This window comes from Zonotrichia albicollis, chromosome 15, assembly GCF_047830755.1.
Source record: "Zonotrichia albicollis isolate bZonAlb1 chromosome 15, bZonAlb1.hap1, whole genome shotgun sequence".
Classification (NCBI taxonomy): Eukaryota; Metazoa; Chordata; class Aves; order Passeriformes; family Passerellidae; genus Zonotrichia; species Zonotrichia albicollis.
The window spans coordinates 10,814,048-10,841,081 of NC_133833.1; the positions used below are offsets into that span (position 1 = coordinate 10,814,048).

A 27,034-nucleotide genomic window follows, 5' to 3' on the forward strand; every position below is an offset into this window, starting at 1 on the left:
AGATAACAGTCAAAATAATGGAGGAAATAAGAACATATTCCTGAGAAGGTGCTGGTGGTTGCTCAAGGGAATGTTTAATCAGAAGGAAAGACAGATCTGCATGCATGAACAGAGAGAAGACATTTGAGTATTGGGAATGCTTCTTCCTGGCTGACTTTGCTGACTGAGATGTGGCTTAGGGCCTGTTCTTACTGGCTAATGACAAGTCCCAGGATTTGTCTACAGGTGATGCATCTTTTAGGAAACTCTAACTTCCATCCAGACTCTATGAATTCAGGTGGTTCCTGTAAAACCACTGCTGAGCAGCAGCTGTAATGCTCAACACTGCAAAACTAAGGATGTTGTAGCAGTTTTGCAAAGATGCCATCAAAATTTTGGTGTTGACTTTAGTCAGGCAGGATGCTGAGATGATAAATTTCATGTTTTGAAAACAAGTGAGTGGTACATTCACATAATTTCATATTTTTACCTAGGGTGTCCCTAGTCCAGCCAGGGGAGTTGGGACTAGATGAGCTTTAATGTCCCTTCCACCCCAAACCATTCCATGGTTCTATGACTATAAATAATTCATGAGAAACTTACTTTACGTGTTTTCTTTAAAGTTGATGTTATGTGATTCATGTTTTTCTCCATCAGAGAAATACGGGTTCTAGCTGGATCATTCTCAAAGATAACTTTCAGTCTTTCTATGGTTCTTTTAAGCTGACAGGGAACTTGACTGCACTAAAAAAAAATCAAATAACAGTAAAATTATGTTCTGACAAATGAGTTAACATTTATCTTTCAGTAAATTCAATAACTATTTGCATGAATAGCAGAAACAGAAATTCTGTATAAATACAGAAGGTACTTTCCTATGTTTTCTGCGGTTTGATAAAAAATCTACAGCAGGGGAGTAAGTAAACACATTTTTAAAATTGTTATTAAGGAAAATAGAGAAAATAATTGTAAAGGCAGACTAAAATCCACTGGGGTTGCAGTTTTATCAAAACCACACTGAGTAGCCTGAGAATGTTAGATCTGCCAGCTCCCTCTCCCAGCTGCACCTCCCACACAGGACAGAAGCACTGTGCCCATCTGTCTATATCTTAGCCTTCTTTAAAGCTGCAAGTTCTAAACATTTTTTTTTCCTTCAAAACAACAGGATGGCTGTTCTTAATTATTTTTCATGAACCCTTTTTCAGTTCACAGAACTTGAGAAATCTGCAGACCACAAACTGAAACCACTGATCAACAGGTTTATTATTGTGGGCAATAACTTCTTGTGCCAACAAATTGCTTTCTTCAGACACAAACTTTATGGTGCTTTATAACACTCAACTTGTTTGTTTGTCAAGAGGTAAGAACATTTTAGTGCTTCAAGTACTAACCCTATTCACCCACCATTGGTTCTAAATGACAGCAGGTGATGTTCAGGGTCTGCAGCTCAGACAATAATGTTGAGAAGAGCCTCAGAAGAAAACTCTCTGCAAGAACTCCTGAGATTGCCTTCAGCAGGAGTACAACCAAGTCTCAGAGACCATGGTCACAGAACTGGTTCTTTATTTCCATAGCTTCACTGAATTTGACAGAACTGCTCATGAAAAATTAGCATATGTATTTCCTTTTAGTAGGATTTGGTCTTTTTTGGTAGTCTAACTCTCTTTCCTTCAAGATCTGCTACAAAGCATCAGCAGAAAAAAGAAGTTTGAAAGTCTTACCTGAAATTTCCCCTTGGGTACTGGTAGAAAGATCTACAAATTTTAAAAAGAATATACTGTTAGAAGGTATTTCTCATCTAAGTGACTGCAACATTGTTAAACATCTAGAACTACATATCATCTTCATCAGGTTTTCTATTTCTGAACTTCCTTTGGGGAAACAATTACCAGCTTCTGAGGAAAGCTTGACACGCAGTGCCTTGAGCATCTCAACTTTAACAAACACAATACAGGACATACAAACTAGAGCTGAAACTAACCCAGACTTCATTTTATACTTCCATCAAAAGAACTGTAGGAAATGAAGAAAAAGAGATAACGACCCACCTCTTTCTTTGCTAGACACACTACAGCCTCGAGGTTTTCTTGAAATTCTTTTACCGCATCTCCCATTGAGCCAGGTAAGCAGCAACTCACCAAGAAAATATAGAGCAACAGCATTTTGGGTTCAAGGAAAGCTGTGTTTGATTTATGCACCATATGCTGCCTATATATACACCTTGAATATTAGATGAAAGGGAAAGTTTTCTCATATAGGAAAAGGCACAAGACCATGGTGTGAGTTATCACAAGCATTGTGGGATGCCTCACTGGGGACTGGTTGGGGGTTTCCTTCCTTCTGACATCAAGTAAGGGGAAAATACCTTTGTGGATAAGAGATGTCATTTACTTACATGATATCAAAAATTCATCACAGGAAATAGGAGCATTCCTTCTGTACCATAGATCTTTATGTGGTTCTTATTTTTTGTATCACGTAATCAGAGAGATGGAGATCTGAAAAGCTATGTAGTTTTTACATCTCACTCAGTAATATGCCATCCTTTGCTCAGTGGGATTTTCTAAGATGAACTGCAGTTCAAAGCTGAGTAAAAAATATCAGTGACTCCTTAGACATTCACAGTCACTAATGCTACTTAATCAGTTTGGATTCTTTGCCCTTCCTCCCTCACCCTCGCTGTTTGGAGAAATTCAGCATAGAACACATGGCTGCAAAAGGCATGGATTGAATTGGCAGCCCATCAGTGAAAGCATGGCAGGTATTAATGGCTGGAATTATCTGTCCTGGCACCAGGTCCCTTAACGTAAGTGGAAAAACTCTATCTACTGAAAAAAAACCAAAGTGCTTAAAAATGGCTGAAACTACTTTCAGATGACTGGCAAGGGCTTATGAGAAGGTAACACTCACTCATGAAAAGGTTACAATTTTCCAGCAAAACTGGACAAATCATTCAACGATGTGAGAAGAGTCATCTGGTTTTCCATAGCTACTGCTTGAGAGGCCCAGAAAGAGAAAAGACCTTGTGCACATCGAATTATCAGTTTCTCAACACATCATTTCATGAGCAGATCTGTTTAAGTTTTGTTGAAAATACTGCTTAACTATGTTTTTAAATACTATTTTAAAATTCTTGTCCTAAAATTCTGGAAGAAAAGAATAACTATGAGTTTAAAAAGCCATATTGAAAGGATCTTTTGATCTTAACTGAAAAAGCTCCTGATAAAGCTTTTAACAATAAACTTATGAAACATTCTGTTGTCATGCCTCAGCCAAAGAAATAGAAGAGGTCCCCAGATGAATATGTTGAGCTCTTAGAAGAGTATGTAGAAATAATACAAGATATACTTCCACTCCTCCACAGAAATCAGCATTTGGATGTTCTTATAGTAGTTTAGTCTGGAAAGATAAAAGTGTCTAATTGCTTTTGTTCTTCTACCTAAGTTCCAAACAGATTGACAGATTTCTAGAAGGATGACATGATAATAAATGTTGCAGGAAAGAGGTTGTTTCTTCTAGTCCTCAGCCTTTCATGTTCACACTCATATTCATAGATTTACAGACTCTGAGAAACTGATACCTGTGCTGGTCAAAGGAGAACAATCACAAGCCAAGAAATAATTCCCACTAAACCATCTCACAGCAGCATATACACATACACTATTTAGAAAACAGATTGTATATTGGTGGGAAAAATAGTGTGTGTGAAACAGAAAACTCTACCAGAAAGTGCCAAAAATTGTCTCCTAATTATGAACTTTCGCAGAATATTCTGGAGGTGAGGCTGGCTACAGAATCAGGGTATGATGCATGCATCATCTAAAGGCAGTATGGAAAAATATTGCCATAGAGAAAGTATTGTGCTGCTGAACAACTGAGTCATACTGAGGCAGCTGCAGGGCAGGAGGTGACACACAAATTGAGTATAATCTGGTTTCTCCTCTGCAGGGAAGCTGTACAGGTGTGAACTTTGGCAATAGTTTTACAGACTGTTTGGCCAATATGGACACTAATTTCTTCTTGTCTCAAAATCCAAAGTGGCCATAGCTTATGTTTTGTGAACCGTTTTTGCACTCATAAAAGGTACAATTATCACCAGAGTACAACTGCAGTGAAAGCCTGAATTGTTGGCCACAAAACCACCTGCTGGCTACCAACTTCTGATAAGGTCCAGACTTGCTTCACTTATCATCTCTGTTACTCATTTTAATTACAGATGATGCTGAGATTGAGCACAAAGGGCTGTTTTCCAAAGTTTGCCTCTGTTACCTAACCATGAACTTGATCTGACACAAGAACTACTTATGTTGTTTCCCTTCACGGCAAAAATACAGTAAAAAATACTGCAATATAATATAATACTAAAATATGCTGGCAGGTTATCAATCAGTTTTGGAGTTTACTGAAAGTGTAGATGAATTAGAATCCCAATCTGAGCTGTCAGCTCACACAATGAACCTGAGGTGGCTCCCAGCTGGCCAAGGGCTGCTGGGTCAAGGCAAGGTGTGCATGGCACGTGCAGCTGACCCTGTGTGTAGTTCTGGAGGGACTCCAGGTCCTCAGGAGTAGGATAACAAAGCTCCAGAGAAGCAGGAGGAAGGGGCAGTGCTCTGGCTTGGACTTTTTTCTAGCTGGATGATGAATAGGGGATAGAGAGCAAAAACGAAGAAGATGTGGAAGAAGACTGGTACAAGGGGGCAAGGAGCTCTGTTGGCCCTTGAGAGAAATGAACATGACCAGCCAAAGGGAGTGATCCCCTTTCCTTCCCCTGATCATCTTTCCTGCAGTCCCTAATACTGCCTGTCTTGGTTTCAGCTGAAGTGGAGCTAATTTCTTCTCAGTATTTGGTACAATGTTGTGTTTTGGATTCAGTTGCCAGTATGTTGATGTTCTGGTTCTTTCTAAGTTGTTGTATCCTGAGTCAAGGATTTAATTTTTAATTTTTTTTTTTTTTTTGGTGTCTTGTGGTCTGCCAGTGAAGAGGTACAGAAAAGAAACAGTGAAGGAGCACAGCCAGGAGAGGTGACCCAAACTGGATATTCCACACCATGGAACATTATGCCCAGTAGATAAACTGGGGGAGTTACCTGGAAAGGGGCTGGCATTGGTCAGCAGGCAGTGAGCAATTTTATTTGGCATCAGTTATTTCTGGTTTTTTTCCTTATTTATTTTCATTATTATTATTTACCATTATTATTGTATTTTACTTTGTTTTCTGTTATTAAACTGGTCTTATCTCAACCTACAAGTTTTAGAGTTTATTCTTCTCCCCATTCCACTGCAGCTGGGGGGGAAGAGCCAGAGGCTTCGTGATGCACCATCATATAAGACAGACATTAAAGCTATAAGGGAGTGTCCAAGGGAGGACAATGAGGATGGGGAATGGTCTGGAGAAGAAGCCATACGAGGAGCAGCTGTGGGTACTCGGTGTGTTCAGCCTGGATGATAGAGGGTACATCTTGCAGCCGGGTACAGCAGCAGATACCGATCTGTTCTCTGTGGTGAGCAGTGATAGGACTTGAGGGATGGCCTGAAACTGTGTCAGGGGAGGTTTGAGTTGGGTATCAGAAAAAGGCTCTGCACCCAGAGGGTAGCTGGGCACTGCACAGGCTCCCCAGGGAAGCGGTCACAGCATGGAGCCTGACAGCGCTGAAGAGGCTCTCGGACAGGGCTCAGGGCGATGCTGTGACTCTTGAATGGCGCTGCGCAGGGCCAGCGGCTGGACTCGGTGATCCTTGCGGGTCCCTCCTGCTCAGCTTATTCTGTGATTCTGTGATTTCCAGCTGGGATCAAACCACGATACCGCCTCGAAACTCCATCGCTGCATTGCGAGCCCTCAGAGGCCACCGCAGCCAGGCCAGCTCCCTCCGGGCGCTGCGCGGGCCCGGGCGGCGGGGGGCGGTGCGAGCGGCGGGCGGGCCGCCATGGCGGGGCCGGGGCGGGGCGGGCGCGGGGGCTGCCGGGGCGCGGGCCGGCGGCGGCGGCGGGCGGAGGTGACGGCGGGCATGGGGGAACGGGGCGGCCGGGCCGGGGGCGCGGTACCGCGGCGGGCTCGGCTCGACCGGGCTGCGGGTAGGGGAAGGGATGGCTCCCTGGAAAATGTCCGCCCCCGGCGCGGCGCGGCGCTCCGGGCGGGAAAGCCCCGCTGCCACCTCTGCCTCGGCAGGAAATGCCCTGGCCCGGGCCGAGCCCCGCCGGGCACCCCCGGAGGAGCCGCGGGAGGGCCGAGCCCGGGCCATGGGAACAACCCCGGAGTACCCCCGCAGCCACACACACACCACACGGGCCGGGGACCGGCCCCCCAGAGCCCTCCAGTGCCCGGGGCAGCTCCCACCCGAGCACAGCCGCGTGTCTGTGCCCTCCCCATGACCTGGGGGGGCTCCAGCCTTCCTCTTCACACCACGAATGGGGGACAAGGTGATGGGTGTGCCTGTGAGAAACAGGCACTGCTTCAGCTTGCACGGTGTTGGCTGTTGCAGTGCAGCAATGGAAACTGGGGCAAGGTGATGGATACGCTGCTGGATAGGGTGCTGCATGTGCCTGTGAGGAACAGGCATTGACAAAGCTTGCACGGTGTTGAGTGTTGCAGTACAACAGTGGGAACTGGGACGTGATGATGGATATGGTGCTGCATGTGCCTGTGAGAAACAGGCATTGGCAAACTTGGGTGTTGCAGTACAACAGTGGGTTGTCAAAGGGGAAAAAATATTGGGACTTCTCTTGTGTTTGGGGAATTCTGAAAGCACATGCATAGTGTTTGTGAAGAGGAATGAAGGGTTATTCGGGCCATTGTTTTGATTTCATGATGCATAGTGTGGCACTTAGGTTGGAGTTGATTAATTTCTCAGTTTGAAAGAAATAAAATTTTGCCTTCATTTATTCTGTACCTTGAACAGTAACTGAAGAACCTTAGCTGTGTTTTTAAATACATTTATCATATATGATCCATGATCCAATCATTCCATGATTCCGTGATTGTAGGGTACACTTTGAAAGTATCAATGTGTGGAGTATGTAGGCTTTACTTGCTTGTACAGGTATTTAGCCAGCTTTCAGTAATCTATTGTGATTTCTGCCTACTGGATTTTTCACAAAGCTCTGTTTTACAGGATTTGCAGTGTTTTCACCTCTGAGTTTGGAACAGAAGTTCAGCAGAAATGTCGAGGATTGAAAAAATGAGCATCCTCGGAGTGAGGAGTTTCGGGATAGAAGATAAAGACAAACAAGTTATCACTTTCTTTAGTCCGTTAACTATTTTGGTGGGACCAAACGGTGCAGGAAAAACGGTAAGCCTCACTTTATGTTTGGATTTGAGCTGTAAATAGCTCTGGAAGGCCATAACATGCGAATTATAATTTCTACAGAAAGGTATTTAATGTTATGGCAAAAGTCATGCTGTTTGCTATAAATATTGTGTTGTTTAGTGTTATTAGAAATCTGCTTTCATGCCTGGAATTTGCAGAGCACTGGTTGATATTTTTTCATAGGAAATTGATCCAGATCCTGAATAAAACTGCTTTTGCAAAGTATCATGGTACTCAAAAATTAAAATGTTATTTCTCTTTGTTTATGTACCTAATTCATTTGTATTTGGGCTGTTAGTGTGGATTTGCCTGTAGTCCATCTTGTTTACTCTAAATTTGTCTTTATAACTATATACTTACTTTTGTTTTCTTAGACTATCATTGAATGTCTTAAATATATATCCACTGGTGATTTTCCTCCTGGCACCAAAGGAAAAACATTTGTTCATGATCCAAAGGTAAGTCATAGTGACTAGATGCAATGTGTGTTTACTCCTCAGTAAAATACTCCAGTGCACTCAGGTGGTGAATAAAACAGGGATGCTCAAGTCGTAGCCAGCCTTGAGCTGAAATGAAGAAAAGCAGAGAGCTGGGGGTGATTAGAACATGCCCCACAGCTGGAGAGGCACACATTCCTTTGGCCCTTGAGAAGAATTCCCCTCATTCTGTTTTTTTTTTGCTTCTGCCAAAGATTGCCAATGAAACGGACGTGCGAGCTCAGATCCGGTTACAGTTCCGAGATGTCAACGGGGAGGTCATGGCTGTGCAGCGCTCCATGATCTGCACCCAGAAAAGCAAGGAACCTGAGTTTAAAACACTGGAATCTGTCATTACTAAAACAAAGTAAGTGGTCAAGTGTTCCTTCTTACTTTGGCATGAAGATAGGTTTGGATTTGGTATATTTTTATGCATCAGATAAAAGAAAATTGCATAATGTATTCTTTGACATAGCTATTAGTGCTTTTAGATTATAAAGCTGTGTAGTTTCATTACTTTATCTGTTAAGTGATTGAAAAATCCCACATCTGATAGCTGTGGTGTTAAGAAATACTTATATCTGTTGACTTGTATTTGTTTGGAAGCTTTATTGGGTGGTGAGGCACTGGCAGAGGTTCCCCACAGAAGCTGTGGCTGCCCGCTTTCTGGAAATGTTCAGGGCCAGGGTGGATGGGGCTTGGAGCAGCCTGATTCTGTGAGCAGCATCCCTGCTCATGGCAGAGGGAATGAGGTGGGTGGCATGGACATTTCCAACCCAAATCATTCAATGATTCTGTGATTGTAGGGTACAGTTTGAAAGTATCATTGTGTGGAGTACGTTTTTTCATTTTCAGTTTCACATCCTTTCTGGCCCATGTTTAGCTCCCATCTCCACTGTTTAAGTACATTCCTTTTACTCAAGAGCTGTCCTGCCCCCTCTAGTGGTTCTTCGGAGTTCTAGTATGTGAAACAGACTTCAGAAATTGGCAGTGTTAAATGCCTTTGTTGAGCATGGTAATTTTGTGCTTAAAAATTGTTACTTGTTAAATTTTTTTTGAATGGGCATGTTAAAATGAGGTTATACTGTTAAAATCCAGTTCACTTTTTGAAGAACTTGCCAGTAACTTCTTTGGGGATTTTCCTTGTCTCCACAGGCATGGTCAGAAGGTCAGTCTGAGTTCCAAGTGTGCTGAAATAGATCGGGAGATGATCAATGCCCTTGGTGTTTCCAAAGCTGTGCTTAACAATGTCATTTTCTGTCACCAAGAAGAATCCAACTGGCCGTTAAGTGAAGGGAAGGCCCTGAAACAAAAATTTGATGAGATCTTTTCAGCAACAAGGTTTTTCCCTTGAATTTTTTTACTTAGTTTTTATTTAATTACAGTATTCTCATAACATAAATGTTAATAAAAATGTCTAAGACGCTGTTTCATACATCAGAATTGCTGTATTGCCAAAGCAGCTGAAATTTTGCTTTTTTTAAAGGTACATCAAAGCTCTCGAAGCTCTGCGTCAGGTACGGCAGAAACAAAGCTTGAAAGTAAAAGAGTGTCAGACAGAACTGAAATATCTGAAACAGAATAAAGAGAAAGCACAGGAAATCCAGGATCATCTCAGCAACAGAGAAGCTCAGCTGGCTGCTTCTAAGGAGAATGTAATATCAATTGAGAACCAGCTTGAGCCTCTAAAGGTAATTTCCATGAGGATTATGTTAATACTTTAATACGAAGCAATAAAAGAAGTGAAAGGTGGATGAATTTCTTGGTTAAAATCTTGCACTTTTAAATCTGATCCTTTGCCCTGCAGCAGACTCAAGTGTACCTCAACTCACCTGGCAGATGCTGCTCTAATCTGTAAACAGTCATTGAAGGGTTAAGAAGAGAATTCTTATAGCAGCTTTGGGTTTTTGTCAGTTTAAAAAAATCTCTCTCAAATTTAGCTTGTATCTAAAACCATTTTAAGCTATAATGAGCTGATGAGATATTTTACTTACTACATTCTTTTGCAGAGCTCTCTGGCAGTGGTTGAGCAGAATCTCACAAAAGTAATGAGGTTGGACAATGATGTGAAGGCCCTGGAGAGCAGGAAGCGGCAAATGGAAAAAGATAATCAAGATTTGCAACAGAAGATGGAAGAGGTTGGCTTTATGTCAAAAAACTTAGATTATTTTACTTTATCAGTCTAAGAAAAACAATTTTCCTGTTTTGCTTGCTGCAGATTTCCCCCCGTATGCTTATTATAGAAAATCTGCATGTGAGGTGTTAAATTCTTATTCCTTTAATTCTATTGTGGTAAAAACTATACATTTTTAAAACATCAATAATTGATTTACAAATTTGTATGTGGTGTACAGATTTTTCAAGGAACAGATGAACAACTAAGGCATAAATACCAGAACCACCAGAGAACAGTGAAGGAGAAGGAGAAGAGATTGTTGGACTGTAAACGTGATTTAGATAGAGCCACTAAAGAGTGCCAGAGATTTAATAGTGAGAAATCAGAGCTGCTTGTTGAACGAGGTAATTCAGACTTCATCTATAGTCCTGTGTGGTTTATAATGTAATTAAATGTGAAATGGAGCTACTGATAATTGAAGTGATCTGAACTGGACAAAACTCCTAAATTGTGTGTTAGTTCAGGTTCACCTGCACAGTGGGATGGGACAGTCCTGCTGGTGGACAAGTTTAGGTGTTTTTCTCCTGGAGTTTCTAACGGGCATTTTTTCTGAGCTATAACTACAACATGAAGTACATTTTGTCATATAACAGAGAAAAAGCATGAAAGCTGAATGCCTGGCATTGTCCATGCCTCATGTGGGGACTGGGGACGAGTCAGAGGCCTTGAAGTTAATGTTCTTTCAGTTGTGTATCCTTTTTTGATGGGTTATGGGAATTTCAGCAAAGCTGTAGTATTGAATCACAGAATATAAAGTACATTTGGGCTTTGTTTTTTTATCAGAGTTATGTAGTGATTTTAGGGGCTTGCTTTTGAATGATTGATTTATTTAATTAATAAAGATTTAATTATCTGAAATAACAATCTCTACCTATAGCTTTTTATTCCATACCTTTTTGTGTTGTTAAAAAATACTTCAAGGTTTCAAAGGCTTTCAACTGCCTTTGAATCCTCAGCGTGTCTCCTGCCTCAGTTTTTGAACATTTATGTCACTTTTTCTTTTTGTGGAGGTCGTCTTCAGCTGCAGGCAGATCGTCACCAGGAGCACATTGTGACCAGGGATTCCTTAATTCAGTCTCTGGCAGCACAGCTGGAGTTGGATGGCTTTGAGAGAGCCCCTTTCACTGACAGGCACATTGCCAGTTTTCACAGGCTGGTGAAGGACAGGCAGGACAGGGACACAGAAGCTGCAAATCGTATGATGGTGAGAATTTTCTTGTTTAAGTTGTGTCATTTGTCTGGGCCATTGGTGTTTTATTGGTCCCCATGGGTCTTTATAGTGTTGGGGCAGGGAGCTGAAGCTGGGTTTTTTTTAGAATTCTTGATAATTTGTCATCTGCATTTTTCCATGGAAATTTTGGAATTATGAGTGATCACCAAGGCTATTGAACAGACAGTTCATCAGAGAGGTTCTTCTAGCAGTCCTCATGCAGGTGCATCACTGATAAGCTCCAAAATCTGAGGAAGAATTACAGTGGGCAGCTGGTTTAAAAATAAACAACTTTTTGTTGAAGTCATGTTCAAAATGGACTTGCTGTCACAGAGTGCTGCTGGTATGGTGCATCTGCATTTTGCTATCAGAAACATTTCAGCAGTTAATTTTGGACAAGCTGTAATTTTCTCAGTATTTCAATGTTTTACTGTGGTGAATATTGGCACACGAGTGTGAAAAAGTATTTTAAAATATTTTCCTGTGAAAAAATAATGAATATATTATTGCTGATCTTCTTTCAGAGAGAATTTGCACAGAAAGAAACAATGAAACAAAAACAGATAGATGAAATAAGAGACAAGAAAACTGGATTAGAAAGAACCATTGACCTGAAATCAGACATTCAAAATAAGAAACAAGCAGAGCTGAAGAATGTCAAATGTGAATTGCAGCAGTTGGAGGGATTTTCAGACAGGATTAGCGAGTTGGATGAGGAGATTGGCAAGATGGTAAGTTAATGTGTAATTGAAGAAATAATAGAAGCTTCAAGTTAAAGCTTGTGGCTTTATCATTAAAAAAATGCACCAAAACCTATAACCCCCCCCTTGATGTTTACTCCTTCAGATGTGTTTCTGCCCTTTTAATACCCTTTATGCTTTGTCTGTTCAGGTAGGGCACCCTTTGGGGCAGGGTCTGTTCACTGCCTTGTTTTTGTGCAGTCCACACATAGAATGGCTGCTTCTGCTTGGTGAGTTGTAAACAGGGCAATAGCACAGCTGGCAAGTAGGAGATTGGTTACTCTCAAATTATTGGGTCAGAAACTTGGAATTGAAAGTTCCATGCTACCTACATTTTTGGAGATATCTTGCCTGTGAGATGGACTCGTTGGTTATAAGTGTTTTATCTGATGAAGTAAGGTTACAAGCATTTTATGTTCCAGCTGAACAGCTGGTCATGCCTTTGGAGCCAAATATTTTATGTTTGTTAGCAGTGTATGAATTCTGCTTGACAGTGTTTTTTCTAACCTCCTCACTAGGGTAATTCCAAATTTAATATACAGTAGATACTAAAATAAAGACAATCAAACTAAGTATGAGTGAGCTTCTGGTAAAAGCATGAGCAAGCTGGGGCAGTGCTGCATTCCAGGCTGCATCCAGTATCTTCCTGGGGCTTTTCTTGCCCCACACCAATCACAGCCTTTGTCCTTTTGCATTTATTCTTTACAAAGCTTGTGTCATTCCTGTAACTGCTACTGATGCTGCTGCCAGGCAGCTGAAGAGGTTTCTTCTGTTTCCTTTAGCTAGTATTTATTGATTTTTGTAATTATTGTGTCTCCTGGGCTTTTCTTTTTTGTATAGGAACATGATCTGGAGAAGGCTGAGAGGAACAGCAATATAGAAACACTGGAACAGGAAGTACAGACTCTGCAAAATGAGAAAATAAACCTGGACAGAGCTCTTAGGAGGTTGGATCAAGAGATGGAGCAGTTGAATCTGCACACCACAACCATTACCCAATTGGAGATGCTGAAGAAAGACAAAGTAATGTTTTTATCAATATCTCATGAGAGAGGGACATGGAATTGATACAGTGCCTCCAACATTTGTGTGTTTTTCAGTGTATTTGTGTATTTATCAACAATCAAATGTATAGCTTCGGTCTGACTTGATAGAAACTATTAGCTTAATAAATGCATTGATGGCTATAAACCTGAAGATAGGAAAATTTCATTTAAAATGCTTCATTTCCCCAGGCAGAGAAAGAAGATCAGATCAGAAAAGTAAAGTCAAGACATTCTGAGGAACTAACATCACTGCTGGGATACTTTCCCAATAAAAAACAACTTGAAGACTGGCTTCATGGTAAAAATAAAAAGATTAATCAGACAAGGGATACTCTTGCTAATCTGAAGTAGGTATTAATTTAATAGATTATTTCTTCACAAGTTTTTATGTAATTACAAATTTAACTGTTGGAAAGTTTCATATGTTCAAAATACTTTTTACTTTAATTTATTAGTGTTACTGAGATATCTGCAAAATCAGAGAAAACATTCCTGTGATGCAGAGCTGATACAGTTTGTGCTAGTTAATAAAATCACAATATTTGTAGTGTGTCAAAGAAAGCACCAAAAGCAGATAGCAAAATAGTGATCTGGAACATCCTTAGTTGTTTGTACTAATTCTAGCTGAATGAATGTGCCTGGGGCTGGAAATTGCTGGTCTTCTGATTTTCTAATAAGTCACAGAGTTGTTGTTGTTGTTGTTGTTGTTATTTAGAGTGGTTAGTGACTATATCACAAATTCATGTGTGATTACCTGTTCTTGGTTTCATTTGATTAGATAGAGTAGGAAGTTTCTAGTCAGTAATCATCTAGAAAACAAAAGGGATTTAAAATTAAACACTTGTGCTGTACTTGGATGAATAAAAAGGTCGTGCTATAGATTGCATGAAAAATCAATAAAAAAAACTGGTGAATAGTTCTCTAATTCCAATTTCAAATTACCTTTCCATGGTTTTTTGGTTTTGCTTAAACAGTCTAAATCTGTGTGTTTAGGTAATAAAAGTGTTTCTGCATTAATATTTCAGCAAGCGACTGGCATCAGTAGAATATGATAAAACTTATGCCAGTAATGAGCTAAAGAAAAAAGAAACCCAGTTGTCCAGTCATGAAGCAAAACTTTTTGATGTTTGTGGAAGTCAAGATTTTGACAGTGACCTGAACAAACTTCAAGATGAAATTGAAAAAAGTTCCAAACAGCGAGGTAAATTTGTGTGTAGCTTGACTTTTTTCTCTGAGACACTAATTTAGCTGATTCTTCACTGTTTATTCAACATAAGTGTTGTGTTTGTTTTTCACCCAGCTGTGCTTGCTGGAGCCACTGCAGTTTATTCGCAGTTCATTACACAGCTGACAGAGGAGAACCAGTCTTGTTGTCCAGTTTGCCAAAGAGTTTTTCAGACAGAGGCTGAGCTGCAGGATGTCATCAGTGATCTGCAGTCCAAACTGCGCCTGGCCCCAGACAAACTGAAGTCCACAGAGTCTGAGCTTAAAAGAAAAGAGAAAAAACGTGATGAAATGATGAGTCTGAAACCCCTGCGGTAAAGTGCTTAGGGAGCCACATTGTTACAGGCTGTTTTCTATTAAATGTGTGGGGTTTGATTATAAAAAACTATGCAGACATCAAGGAGGCTTTATTCTAGGGCTGGTTAATGAATTTCAAAATGTCATTGTTGGGAGAAGTACTTTGAGAGAATTTGAGGATGGATGAGGGTAGAGCTGTCCTTCACAAGAGGGCACTCTTGTTCAGTGCTTCTGAGCACTTGCTGTAATGAAGTTAAAAACCAAAAGGGATTTTGTTTCCTTGTTATCTCACCTAAAATGAGGGATGTATTACCTTGGCTGGGTATGTAATATAAGCTTAAATGTGGGCAAGGTTAAGGGGGTACTATTTTAGCTAAATTTAATCTACCACTACTAAATCATATCACAGATTTTGTGATCTTGTGTCTTCAATTTATGTTGTTTCTGACCAAGGAAATTTTGGGGATTTATATTTTATTTTAGGCGAACTGTGGTTGAACTCCAAGATAAGGAAATTCCAGACCTGAGGAACAAGATCCAGAATGCAAACAGAGATTTAACAGGCCTGAAGGGTGAGATAGAAGAACAGGAATTACTTCTTCAGACAGCTTTGTCTGAGGAAGAAGGTGCCAAAGCATGTTTACAGGATATAACTCTGATGGAAAGGTATCAGGTATGCTTTGGTAACTTTTTTTTTAATACATAAAATTATATTCCTTTGCATTTAAATATGTAGTTATCCAGTAATATGACATAACTTTGAGGTTCTTATTTTAAAATGCTTCCAAAGACTGTATAACCTAGATGATCTTGTACTAATAAAACTTTGATTTACAAAAGTTTTTTTTTGAGCACCACAGAGTCTCTTGAGTTCTGATTCAATTCTGTGCTATATGAACTGAAAAAGGAGATGTAATCCAGAACTGAGCACAACCACAAGTACACCTAAGAGTTTTCAGTCATTATAGGTCTCTGTATTCCCAGCATCTCACATATGTTTCCTGGTTCTGTGCCATCTGAGTATATGGGAAAGATAAATCCTGCTCTTTTTGTTATTCTGTTCTCTATTACCAACATGAAATCATTGCTTGACTGAGAGCCTTCAGAGGAGCTCTTAGGGGACCTGGGGCCAGGCAAAGGACTGAGAGCATTTCACAAGGTGGAGATGTCAGCAGCTCCTGAGGCTCCAACAATTGCAGTGTTGCAGGGACAGATTGCACATGGAACTGTCCAGAACTGGGCTGGGGTTGTTAAAGGCCTGTGCATCCTTATTGGCTGATTCCATCCACAATTAGGAATTCCAGTTCCTAGCAGCTGACATAACCCTACTGCTAATGATGTGACATTGTGCTCTACAAGGGAAGGAAATTGGAAGCTCTTGAGTGCTTCAAGCCCTGAGCTTGTTCTTATGTGCCAGAGGTGAAAAAATACATTGTTAAAGACTAATTCAGTAGTAATGGTTCTTCTCCTCATGCTTTCAGACTGATATCAGGGATGTTGAACGAAAAATTGCTCAGCAGGAGGCTAAGCTGCTAGGTGTCAATTTAAATAGGACTGTGCTTCAAGTAAGCAGAGAAAAACAAGAGAAAAAACAGCTGTGGGATACAGGTAGGTCCTACAAACCTGTTATTTCACTTTTTACTAAATGTAATGTTCCAAAATTCTTGCCCTTAAAATTTTAGTTTACTTCTTTTATGTTCTTAAATAACTCTATTCTCCTAGTTTGTTGTTACTGGTTTTTGGCATTGCACCAGCTTCATTTAGAGATGAATTTTCATAAGGATTACAACAATGGTTTTGATAACAGATTGACTCTGTTTTCATCTGCAGTTACCAGTAAAATTGAGTTAAATCAGAAACACAAGCAGGACCAGCAAAGCCAGATCCAGCAGCTGAAGAGTGCAGTGAATGAGCTCAAGGCAGAGAAGCTGCAGATTGTCAGCAGCATGCAGCGGCGGCGGCAGCTGGAGGAGCAGACTGTGGAGTTAACCACTGAGGTTCAGGCCTTATGCAGAGAGATCAAGGTGACAAATACTCTCAGTTGTCTAACCCTTAGTTTTGCTGGCCTTGAAATAAAAAACAATAATCTCGTCATACTTAATATTGTCTCTAGTCCTAGACAATGGGATGGATTTTTAAATGTTTGTGCTGTGTTGCTATTGTATATCTTTGGGAATTTCTTGAATTTTTAAAATACATATTTTTATATTTCCTTTTTTTAATACACACAAAAAAGAAATAAGTAACTATATTACTTTTTTTACTGCTTGAAAAATTATTGATCTTCACCTGAATGCGAAAATAAAAACTACTTTTTCCAACTACTTTTCAGGAAGCAGAAGAACAGGTACTTCCTTTGGAGGCAAAGTTAGACAAATTGCAGCAGGAGAAGGAGGAACTAGTGAATAAAAGGACTGCAAGTAATAAAGAAACACAAGAGAAGGTTTGTTTGCTCTTGGCATAGCTGTGAAATAGGATTAGACATTGTTTTTCAGTGGATGGGAGCTGTGGTACTGAGTTTGCTTTTAGGAAACATCAATAACACCAGGAGGTCCTTTAGATTGGTAGAGCTTTTGGGGAATAAAAGGAACATGTCACTCAGAACATGAACTCAATTATAATTAACCTTTGACTGTCTTGAAAAAAGACTTCTTGGGATATTTGGCAGTATTTATTGGCTGATGGCCTACAAAAGCCCTTCCTAAGTAGACCCAAGAGGAACAGCAAGGATGACCATTACTCATCCTTGCCAAGGGACACACTGGTTCTTCCCAGGTTAAGTGGCTCTCACTTATTTTGGGAAACATTTTCATGTTTATAAGAAGTACTGGGATTGTAGAAGGTGAAGACTTTATTAGAAAACTAAAAGCACTTAGAATAAGGACTTGTGTTAGTGTTATCCAGTATCTTTGATACAGAGCATATCTGTTCTTGCACAGAAGACAATATTTCATTTGGTATGTTTTCTCTGCAGATGAATAACATAAATGAGAAAGTTAAAGATATAAACAAGTACGTGAAAGAAATTGAAAACTATATTCAACAAGGAAAAGAAGACTATAAAAAGGTAATCTAAAATCCAAATCTTTTTTTAAGTCAGTAAAAAATTAGCATCAAAATTATTTTTGTTTTTAAATCATATGCCATTTTCTTCATCTTTCTTTAGCAAAAGGAGTCTGAACTTGAAGAAGTAAATTCTCGTTTGGCTGCCTGTGAGAAACAGAAGGAAAAGATAAGTGAAGTGATGGAAAAGACCCGACAAGATATTGACACTCAAAAGGTGGGTATATTGTTAATTATACTTGGCATAGTTGAAATCATTCCTAGTTCTGATTTGTCTGTAGTGGTGTGAAATGAGCTTCCTTTTGGTTTATTTGATCAGTTGTTAGTCAGGATAGTTGCTATACATGCATTAGGCTGAAAATAGTCTTGAGATTTGTATGTGGAAATTTAAAAACCATTTATCTCTAACTATCATCTGATGGTATTTCTAAGAGTTAAGTCTGGTGGGATAGTAGTCAGCATTTTCAGGAGTGTCTTTATGTGGAGGATACATGCCTTTATAAGTAAAGTACAAACTGCAGGTACCAAAAGTTGCCTGCTATTCCAGTTTTATCCTGTACTTTGAATTCTTGTGTATATGTTTCAAATACAGTTTACATTCCTTATAGGAAATATGTCCTTCCCCATTCTACTCTCTGTTACTGTCTACTGTTGTAGAACTTCAATAGGGGACTTAGTTAAATCTGTCCTTGGTGAAAATTACTCGTCCAGAAATCCATGGTTGAAACATGAATTAATATTCTTAAAAAGAATCAGTCTTGTGTTCACTTGTGACAGTAAACACTGCTAAGTGTTATTCCAGTTTGAAAGATTAAATAATACTGCTGATTTCCATTTTATTCTATTTTTAGGACAGTCTAAGTTTTCCCTGTGATAATTTTTGTTGTTTTCAATTATTTTATGCTTGCAGCATGTTTCAGAGTTGTGCAGAACTGATACATTGTAATTGATAACCAACATACTGAAACATGATAAAATTTCTTGTTTCTTTGGAGCTAGATCCAGGAGAGGTGGCTGGAGGATAATCTCACCTTGAGGAAGCGGAATGAGGAGCTAAAAGAAGTTGAAGATGACATAAAAAAACTTATGAAGGAGATGGGAGAAATGAAAGTCCCCCAGATGAAAAAGTAAGCGCCTTCAGAACAGAATGGTGTGCTTTGCACAAGAATTCATGGAACATCTGGATGTTGTAGGCACTTCACTGTGTTTTAGGGTGTCTGATCCTCTCCTCACCCCATTCATGCAGGCCACTTTCTCCTTCACACCTGTGTTTGGTTCATATCCCTGTGAATCACTCTGTGAAATTATACAGTGCTTCTGGCTAGAAATAGAGATATCTGCTCATACCTGTTCCAATCCAATCCTTTTCATGATGCTTACTGAGAAATCTGCATTTAAATAATTCATGCTTCTGGATGAGAGTATTTAGTTTTTATTTTCAGTCTGCTCACTTAGTTCCCAGCAGCAAATTTTGTTTACTTCAATAGTTTAGTAATAATTGCTTAGATAATAAACACTTTTGAAAAGTAATTAGCCCTTTGCTGGTTATTGCGTGTAGAATATTTATTTAGCATGCTAGAGCTTACCCAGTAATAAATCTTATTTTGTTCAGGATCCATCTATAATTTTTTTTTGTTTGTTTATACATGTAGCACTTTAGCATTTGAACTTGACAACTTAAAACTTAACAAACTCAATACTATTTTTATTTCAAAAATGTCTTCATTTCAGTTTTATTACTTCTATAATTTTAACTGTTACAGACTTTATAGATACGATACAATGAGCTGTTTCCCAACATAAACTCAAAATTAGAGCCCTGATTAAAAAATTGGAACACTAAACACAAAATGCAAGTGTATCCATTGTGGTTTGACAGTGAGCAGAAGCGTTTGGAGGAGAAGATAGAATCCCTGAAGAGGAACCACCACGTGGCCATTGGCCGGCAGCGGGGCTTTGAGGAGGAGATCGTTCGCTTCAGGAAGGAGCTCCGAGAGCCCCAGTTCAGTGATGCAGAGGAGAAATACAGGGACATGATGATTGTCATGAGAACCACAGAGCTGGTGAACAAAGATCTGGACCTTTATTACAAGGCTCTTGATAAGTAAGTGTTGTCCAATGAGGGTGATTCTTAAATGTTGTCATCTTCATTGGTATTGATAACCTTGATGCAGAAGTGTGGAGGTCCCAGTTGTTGGGTTTCTCTGGGTGTGGATTGAAGGCACTTGAGACATTAGTTCATGTTCATACTCAGGTGTTTATTATTTCTTATCAGTAAAATAGTCTCACTACTGTGAGTTCAGTAGCTTTTCATTAGAAGGCACAAAATGGCCAACAGTCTCTTGTTCCAAGGTTTTTTAAGACTAAACTGTCCAATTAAGAACTGACACCTGGATTATTTTCCCTTTTAACCCAATAACTGATCCCAAACAGCTGCAGTGTGAACTTTTTGTGGCCCAATTACAAAATGCCACCTAAACCCATGGAAAAGAAGGAAGAAGAAGCATGAAGAAGAAACCCAGGATGACACCCTGTGCCCTCCATCTTGCTGCCATCCACATCATACTAAAAATCCCCAAACCTAAATGTCTCACCATGTGATACACCTACCCTTCTCTCTGTAATCTATTTCACAATTCTGTGGATTCTCATCTATTATGAAGTCTAGGAAACTTTCTCTATGAATGAGGGTCAAAGTCAGAGCTCCCCTGGGGGTCAGGGCACCCAGAGCAGACAGAGAAATATTCCCAATGCCCTGGGTTTCCACATCAAAGCAGCTTTCAATTTCAGGCTTCCAGGGTGACTTAGAGGAAATTAATATGATTCCTTGAAATACATAATTTCTCTTCAGATATTCTGACATTTAAATATTAAGAAAGCATGACAAGGTATAACTTCCTAAGTAAATTAATGAAACTATAGTGGAAGCTGCACAGGATTGGTATGATGTAGGAAATTTGTAAGGTAGTGTCTATAATATACACAAATGCTTTGATGGTAATAATTGGAATTTAATACTGTCATAGGTAAGTCTGATATTTGTATTCCCAATTCTCTGAAAGCCTTATTTGGAGTTTTGATTGTACATGTTAGGACTTATATTTGCAGTACTGCAGTAGGAGAGAGATAAGGCAAGGTGAGACTGATGTTTAAATCCTTCGTTTTTAACCTGAGCCCTTCTACTTCCATTTCTATAGCAATACATTTTAGCATCTTCTGGTCATATCTTACCATGAGTAAGATATGCCAGGTAAATTTCTTGTTTCCTATGGCATTTGCTCAGGTAAATAATTGTGTTTTAAAGAACATTACAATGTAGAGGATTTTTCTGCCCTTTTCCAGTGTGGGTGGTTTTGTGCTTATATTAAAGAAAATAAGGTCATAAGAAACATATCTGGCATTTGATGGAAAGTGTAGCAAGTTTGTTCTTGTTTCTGTTTCCTCTGGAAGCTTGTTAGCTAGTCTTGGACTGACTGGGCAAAAAGAGCATCTCAAAATTGGTAACTATATACAAAATAAAACACGTGGCTCCCTAAAAACCCTGTTTGGTTGGTTGTCAGGATGGAATAGCAGTGAACAGCTTGATGGACAGTGGGAGAGGATTTTGGAATCAGTGGATACATTTTAGGAAATAGAAAACTGGTGCTCAGTGGCAAAAAGATAAGTATTAGAAATGAAAAAAGAGAAAGAAAGATAAACATTTTGGCCACTGTAGAAATTCTCAATACACCCATGTCTTGAATAAAGTATGGAATTTCGGCCTTCTCTTGAAAAGGGTTTGCTAGTGCTGGAAAAGGAGCACAAAAGAGAAATTATGTGGTTGAGGATTCAGCATAATGGTCAAGAAACAAAATAAATGAGAACTTTCCAAGTTGAAAGGACATTCGTTTGATAATAACATTAAATAAACATGATATTAAAATGTAAGCTCATCCAAAATCTTTGTGAAGATCTAAGTTATTCAGAGCGTGTATAAGTCTTCCCTTTCAGTTGTAATGGAAATGCACTCCAAGAATTTCCTTTTTAGAATTTTTTTCTTTGGTATCAAATCATCTATTGTTTCTATTTAAGGCTAAACAGGAAAACAGTCTTGTAATTTCAAGAAAAATAGATAAGCATCACTTAGCGGTAATCGTCTGAAAAAATCAGCAAGGCAAAATGCTAACTCTAATGGCCAGAGCTGTATCTGGGGCTGGGAAAACCAGCATTTTGAGTGTTCCATGCTATCAGATGATATTTATTGACTCTATTTAGAGATTCATGATAAATATTGATGAGGAATGCATTCTTGGGCCTAAGCAAATAGTTGAAAATGCTTCATTTTTACCTAACAAAACCTATCAGAGTTGATACCTCAGTATTCCCCAGAACAGGTGGAAAGGCAAGGTAGAAAAAGCATGTGTAAAAGTCCATTTCAGAAGGATATTTTATTTCCACCACATTTCTTGAAAGAAGACATTGCCATAAAGCAAGTGAGCATTTCTTTCATTACAGAGTAAGTTTGCTGTAAAAAGACAAGTTAGAAATGCTCTGTCCTGTCCTTTTCTGAGCGTTTTGTAAGATTTCATCTGTTAATAAACTAAACTCATGCTACTATGTTAACCACAGAAATTAAATTAAAAGTTATTAATGATATCCTCTGTTACTCTTGCTGCTGAAAAGTATTTCTTGTCATAGTGCCTGTTTGGGTAATTACAAATTATATTGTCAGATGGAATTCTCTGCTCTGAGGAGACTTCAGGTTCTCCTCTCCTGCTGTTGTTTGCCCTGTTGGCAGACTGTGTCAGAATAACACTCCTGTTCTGGAAAGCTGAAAATAAACCTCACACATAAATCATAAATCTCTTAATAAAAGTCAGGTAAAGTCATTCTCCCTTGAGTAACTGCAAATATATTTGTTGTCATTACTTTCCTACTTCTTAGAACTGAGCTGTTTGTGAGCACAGAATTATTTACACAATGGCATGTTGTTATTCTTTAGGTACTTCTCTGTCCAAAATGAATTAGTATTTTCTCTGATTTTAGTAAAAGTATGAAGGGAATGGGAAGGGAACTGCCACCTGCCTTAAAAGCCCCTAGCAGTCCATAGCAGTCCATGGTTGCCTCTCTAACATATATTTTTTGCTGTTTTTAGAGCAATAATGACATTTCATAGCATGAAAATGGAAGAAATTAACAAAATAATTCGGGACCTGTGGCGAAGCATTTACAGAGGACAAGGTATGTAATAATATATTTTAAAGTTTTACCCAAATGGATCTGTTTGATATTGGGCACTGCATAAGGAAAAGTGTTTGTTGGCAAAATGAGAAATAGGTGGTTCCATTCTAAAGGCTGTATCTGTTCTTCACCACTATAATCTTTTTATTGCACATTATGTAGTAACATGCAGGATAAATAGAGTTAATTTTCACTTTTCTGTGTTTTCCAAAGGCTAGGTTTCTTTGTCACAGCACAGTGCATGAGTTCATTCCTTCCATTTGGAAAAGGTATTTTCCAAGATGGATCTATCAGTGGGAGTTCTGAATGGAATTTTTATTGTTACTACATATTATACCTCTCATCTCCCACTAATCCTATGATATCTTTCAAGATTTTTGATAATGTATGAGCTGTCTCCTTCCCATTTTCAGATATTGAATATATAGAAATCCGCTCTGATGCAGATGAGAATGCCTCAGCCACTGACAAGAGAAGAAATTACAATTACAGGGTGGTGATGGTGAAGGGAGATACAGCACTGGATATGAGAGGAAGGTGCAGTGCTGGGCAAAAGGTAATGGCTCTTTGTCTTCAGTACATAGCAACAGAAATGCTGAAATCTGACTCACATCAATGCAGGGGAGTCAAGTGACAAAGCACAGGCAGCTCCAGCTCTAATTTATTATTGTGTACAACTTCACTCTTTCTGGGTGTCACACACTCAATGTGTGACTCAGCATCTGACCCCTGCTTTGGGCTGCCAAAATCCATTGTTTCAGATGGGCACTGGGCTGGTGCCCTGGAGCAGTGAAGGGTTTGACTTCCTCTGTCCTCAGGTTCAGGTCAGCTTCAGGTCTATCAACTTGCTTCCTCTTTCTTTTTTTTCTTTCTGAGCCCTTGGTCTTCTTATTGCCCCTGCATCTACTTCTAAGTTGATAGGATCTCTCTTCCACCAAATTATGTTGCTTTCACCTGCTGCTGACTGCAGCCTTTCAGTTCATGTCACACCAATATCACACCTAGCCATACTTCCAGGCATTGTATTTCCTCCTGTGCTGTCAGCTTGCAGCTCTCTGAGCTGCCCATTCCTCTTCAGTAACACACTGGCCAGGCTGCCTGGTGACACACCAGCTGTGAGCTGTGGTCAGAGTTCATCACCGTTAACCGTACCCACATGCTGAGGATTCTTTCCACCTGTCTTTTCTATTAAATGTGTCCTTTGCTTGGGGTACTTTAGGATGTTGCGTTAGAGTCCTATGTAAGTGAGAATGAAACTTGAATAAGTTTCTTAGCTGAGGTTCTGAGAACTCTTTGATGATGAAATGTGGTGCCAGCACTCATGATAATTGGAAAGTATTTTTGGCAGCGCAGTTTCCATTGAGTGTTCTGTAGGTTTTAGTGGTTCAGGAGATCTTGTAAATATGATTACGCATCATTTGATGCAAAGCTAACACAGAAGGTGGTAAATCCTACTGTCTTCCATTATAGTAAGAAGTCAGGAGTTCAGTAACTCAGTAATATGCAGACAAATTTCCACCTGCTGCAGTGGAGTGGCTTGAGCAGAGTGTTGGGTAATGTAAATGGCAGTGTCATAGCAGCTTTACCTCAGATCAGAATTCTTACTTCCACTGTCTTCTGAATTTTGAGTCAATCTTTGAATTCAAACTAGAAGCTTCAATGTAGTTTTTCAGTAAGTAGTTAGTTACTGTCATCTTGTGCACTGTCAGCACATTGTTCTGTAAACTTCAGTCATGGTTTGTAATGGCATTAAAAACAAGTTGTTTTGTGTAGATCCTCTTTAAACAGTTTGAAGCCTGAGATTTTTGTGGTTTTTCCTTTCCCTCAGGTGCTTGCTTCTCTCATCATTCGCCTTGCTCTAGCAGAAACATTCTGTATCAACTGTGGCATTCTGGCCCTGGACGAGCCTACAACCAACCTGGACCGAGAAAACATCGAGTCCCTGGCACATGCCCTGGTGGAGTAAGTGAGCTCTCCTTGTGGTGCTTAACACTGGGTATTTTTCAATACCCATTTGGCATTATATTTTAAGCTGGCATGTCTTTGTTGTGAGTAGTTTTAGATTCCATCTCTACCTGAAAAAGAAAAAGGTATTTCTTATATAATTTCAGGGTTTTTTAATGTGGTTAAAAAGAGCACGTAATCAGCATTAGATTACTCAATGGTTCATATCATTAATTATCAATATTGAAATATTTTTGTGTTGTGTATTGGCAAGTTGTCTGATGCTGGCATGGGCTGTAGGGAAATGCAGACTGGATATTTCTCTTTGCAGGATAATAAAGAGCCGCTTCCACCAACGCAACTTTCAGCTGCTGGTGATTACTCACGATGAAGATTTTGTGGAACTTCTGGGCCGTTCTGAGTATGTGGAGACATTCTACAGGATAAAGAAGAACATTGATCAGTGCTCTGAGATCATGAAATGCAGTGTCAGTTCCTTAGGCTCCTATGTTCATTAGAATGCCAAGTAATTACATGCTACAGACAGCCTAACCTGAAACATTGTACACTGCCTGCCTTGATAGACCTCAGTGTAGGTGTCTGAAAATGTAGTTCCTTCCTATCTATTCTACTGAAACTTTGTAGCAATTTTAGCCAGAGTCTAAAACTGTGAGACTTCTTAACTTACCTTTCTACATATTTCTGTACCTGAGCTAAGAATCACCATAATTTGAAAAAATTGAAATGAATGCCACACAGTTGAATTTTGATGTATTTTATTCTTTAAAAGTGAAAATAAAGTTGTGATGTTATTTTGCATGTTGCGTGGGACAAGTTGCAGATTCTCTGGAATAGCTGTGGCTCTGCCAGGGGAATACAGCTTGCTGTCCATCTCTGGCAAGGTCAGCAGTGATGGGTGTCACTTTGGTTGAAGGTGTGTTCATTGCTGTCTCCTAATCTACCCAAAATTGACAAGCTTCAAAGAGAACTTTTATTACTTTCTCTACAGGTAACCTAACTCTGGCTGTTCAACGACAGAATTTTCCCTTGCTTCAGAATAAAGCAAAGGCCCAACTCTAACCAGATGAATGGGTGAATTCTGCTCAGGGAGTTATGTTCTGATTCTTCATGGCCGTGACTGCAAACAGGAAGATGGAGCATAAGTGTCTCAGAGATTTAGTGTGGATGCTGAGCTCTACCTGCCCTGCTCTGAGCTCTTCCTGAAGCTCTTTTCCTTGGGGTGGCAGCAGCCCTGCAGCTTGAAAGCCCCAGAGAACCTGCTTTTCAATGGGAGGGACAGTGGAAGGCCACGGGGGTGGCCTGCTGCAAAATGCAAAGAGCCTGATCATCAGAGTCCTGAGGTTGCACAAACTGTGCCTTGCTGCTTCCAAAGCCATGCAGCTGATGGAAGGAATTTCTGGATCCCTGTTTCTTTGTAAGCAAGTCAGGGGCTACCTTGAATTCTTGGTAGGAGTCCACAAGCAGAAGTTGGACTTGCAGTTCTTTAAATCCTTTCAATCAGCAGCAATGGGCTGACCCTCCTCAGCAAACAGTGTATGACCAAAGCACAATTTTCAGAGGAAAAATCTTTAAACAGCCATTAAAGAAAATTAATTTCTGTAACATCAGGACATTCCCTTTGGCAGATGCTCAAATGAGCCTAAGAACATTGCATGTTGTCTTCCTTCTCTTCCAGGGTGCAGGAATTCCTTTATTTTGCAGGGATAAGGAGAAGTTGGCAGGGGAGGGGTGCAAGCAGACCTGGCTTGTGTAGGCAGGGCCTGGGGCTGGCTGAGCATGATGGACCAGGGCCTTTTCCCCTGAGGATGGTGCAGCGGAGCCCTCACTTGACATCACACACCTCTAACAGCACCTGAGGAGTGTGGATATCTGCACAGAAAAGGACAGAGCCCAGTATCCATCCCCCAGCTCTGGTTCTCCATGGCCAAGGCTCTCAGGCCTCAGCCTTGGCCAGGGTGAATGGCAGTGAGTGCCTCAAAGAGTAATGGCAGAAACCAAGACCTTCAGCTAAGGATTTTTTTCTACCTAAATTTTCTGAAACCAGTGTCAGGGTGACCCCAGTCATCGGGAAACCACTCAAAGATAAGAAAACAAATGAGGCTTCCTAGCAATTACGATTTCACCAATTCCCCAAAAAAGTAATGAACACACAACTAGGGAGGGAGGGGGGAGGGCAGAGATAGGAAAATGCTACTAACGTGCATTATGTTTGCAGTTTTTCAATAAGAAGCTTCACTGACTCTAGTACTACTTCCGGAAGGGAAATTTTCTGAAAGATACGGTCAACAGAAAAAATGTGCTTTGTCTTTTCAAATTTCCCTGCACAACCTGTTT

At 39.9% G+C, this 27,034-nt stretch overlaps 1 protein-coding gene across 2 annotated transcripts; it reads left to right on the forward strand.

Annotated features, from left to right (window-relative positions):
- The first annotated feature begins 5,879 nt into the window (after nucleotides 1-5,879).
- Nucleotides 5,880-25,496, forward strand: RAD50 (RAD50 double strand break repair protein). Of its 2 annotated transcripts, none has more exons than XM_074552067.1 (26): nucleotides 5,880-5,972; nucleotides 7,089-7,265; nucleotides 7,658-7,741; nucleotides 7,975-8,126; nucleotides 8,915-9,100; nucleotides 9,246-9,450; nucleotides 9,769-9,897; nucleotides 10,114-10,279; nucleotides 10,946-11,139; nucleotides 11,670-11,876; nucleotides 12,726-12,908; nucleotides 13,121-13,278; nucleotides 13,957-14,132; nucleotides 14,232-14,469; nucleotides 14,936-15,125; nucleotides 15,934-16,060; nucleotides 16,283-16,476; nucleotides 16,785-16,895; nucleotides 17,427-17,519; nucleotides 17,619-17,732; nucleotides 18,515-18,642; nucleotides 19,395-19,619; nucleotides 22,650-22,735; nucleotides 23,149-23,291; nucleotides 24,564-24,697; nucleotides 25,011-25,496. In XM_074552067.1, exons 2-26 carry the CDS (start codon nucleotides 7,137-7,139, stop codon nucleotides 25,195-25,197), a joined length of 3,939 nt encoding a protein of 1,312 aa, XP_074408168.1. In that variant the 5' UTR covers nucleotides 5,880-5,972; nucleotides 7,089-7,136; the 3' UTR covers nucleotides 25,198-25,496. The 2 variants fall into 2 exon arrangements, with proteins under 2 accessions (XP_074408168.1, XP_074408169.1); XM_074552068.1 differs by lacking the exon at nucleotides 5,880-5,972 and adding an exon at nucleotides 6,029-6,051.
- Nucleotides 25,497-27,034: the final 1,538 nt, after the last annotated feature.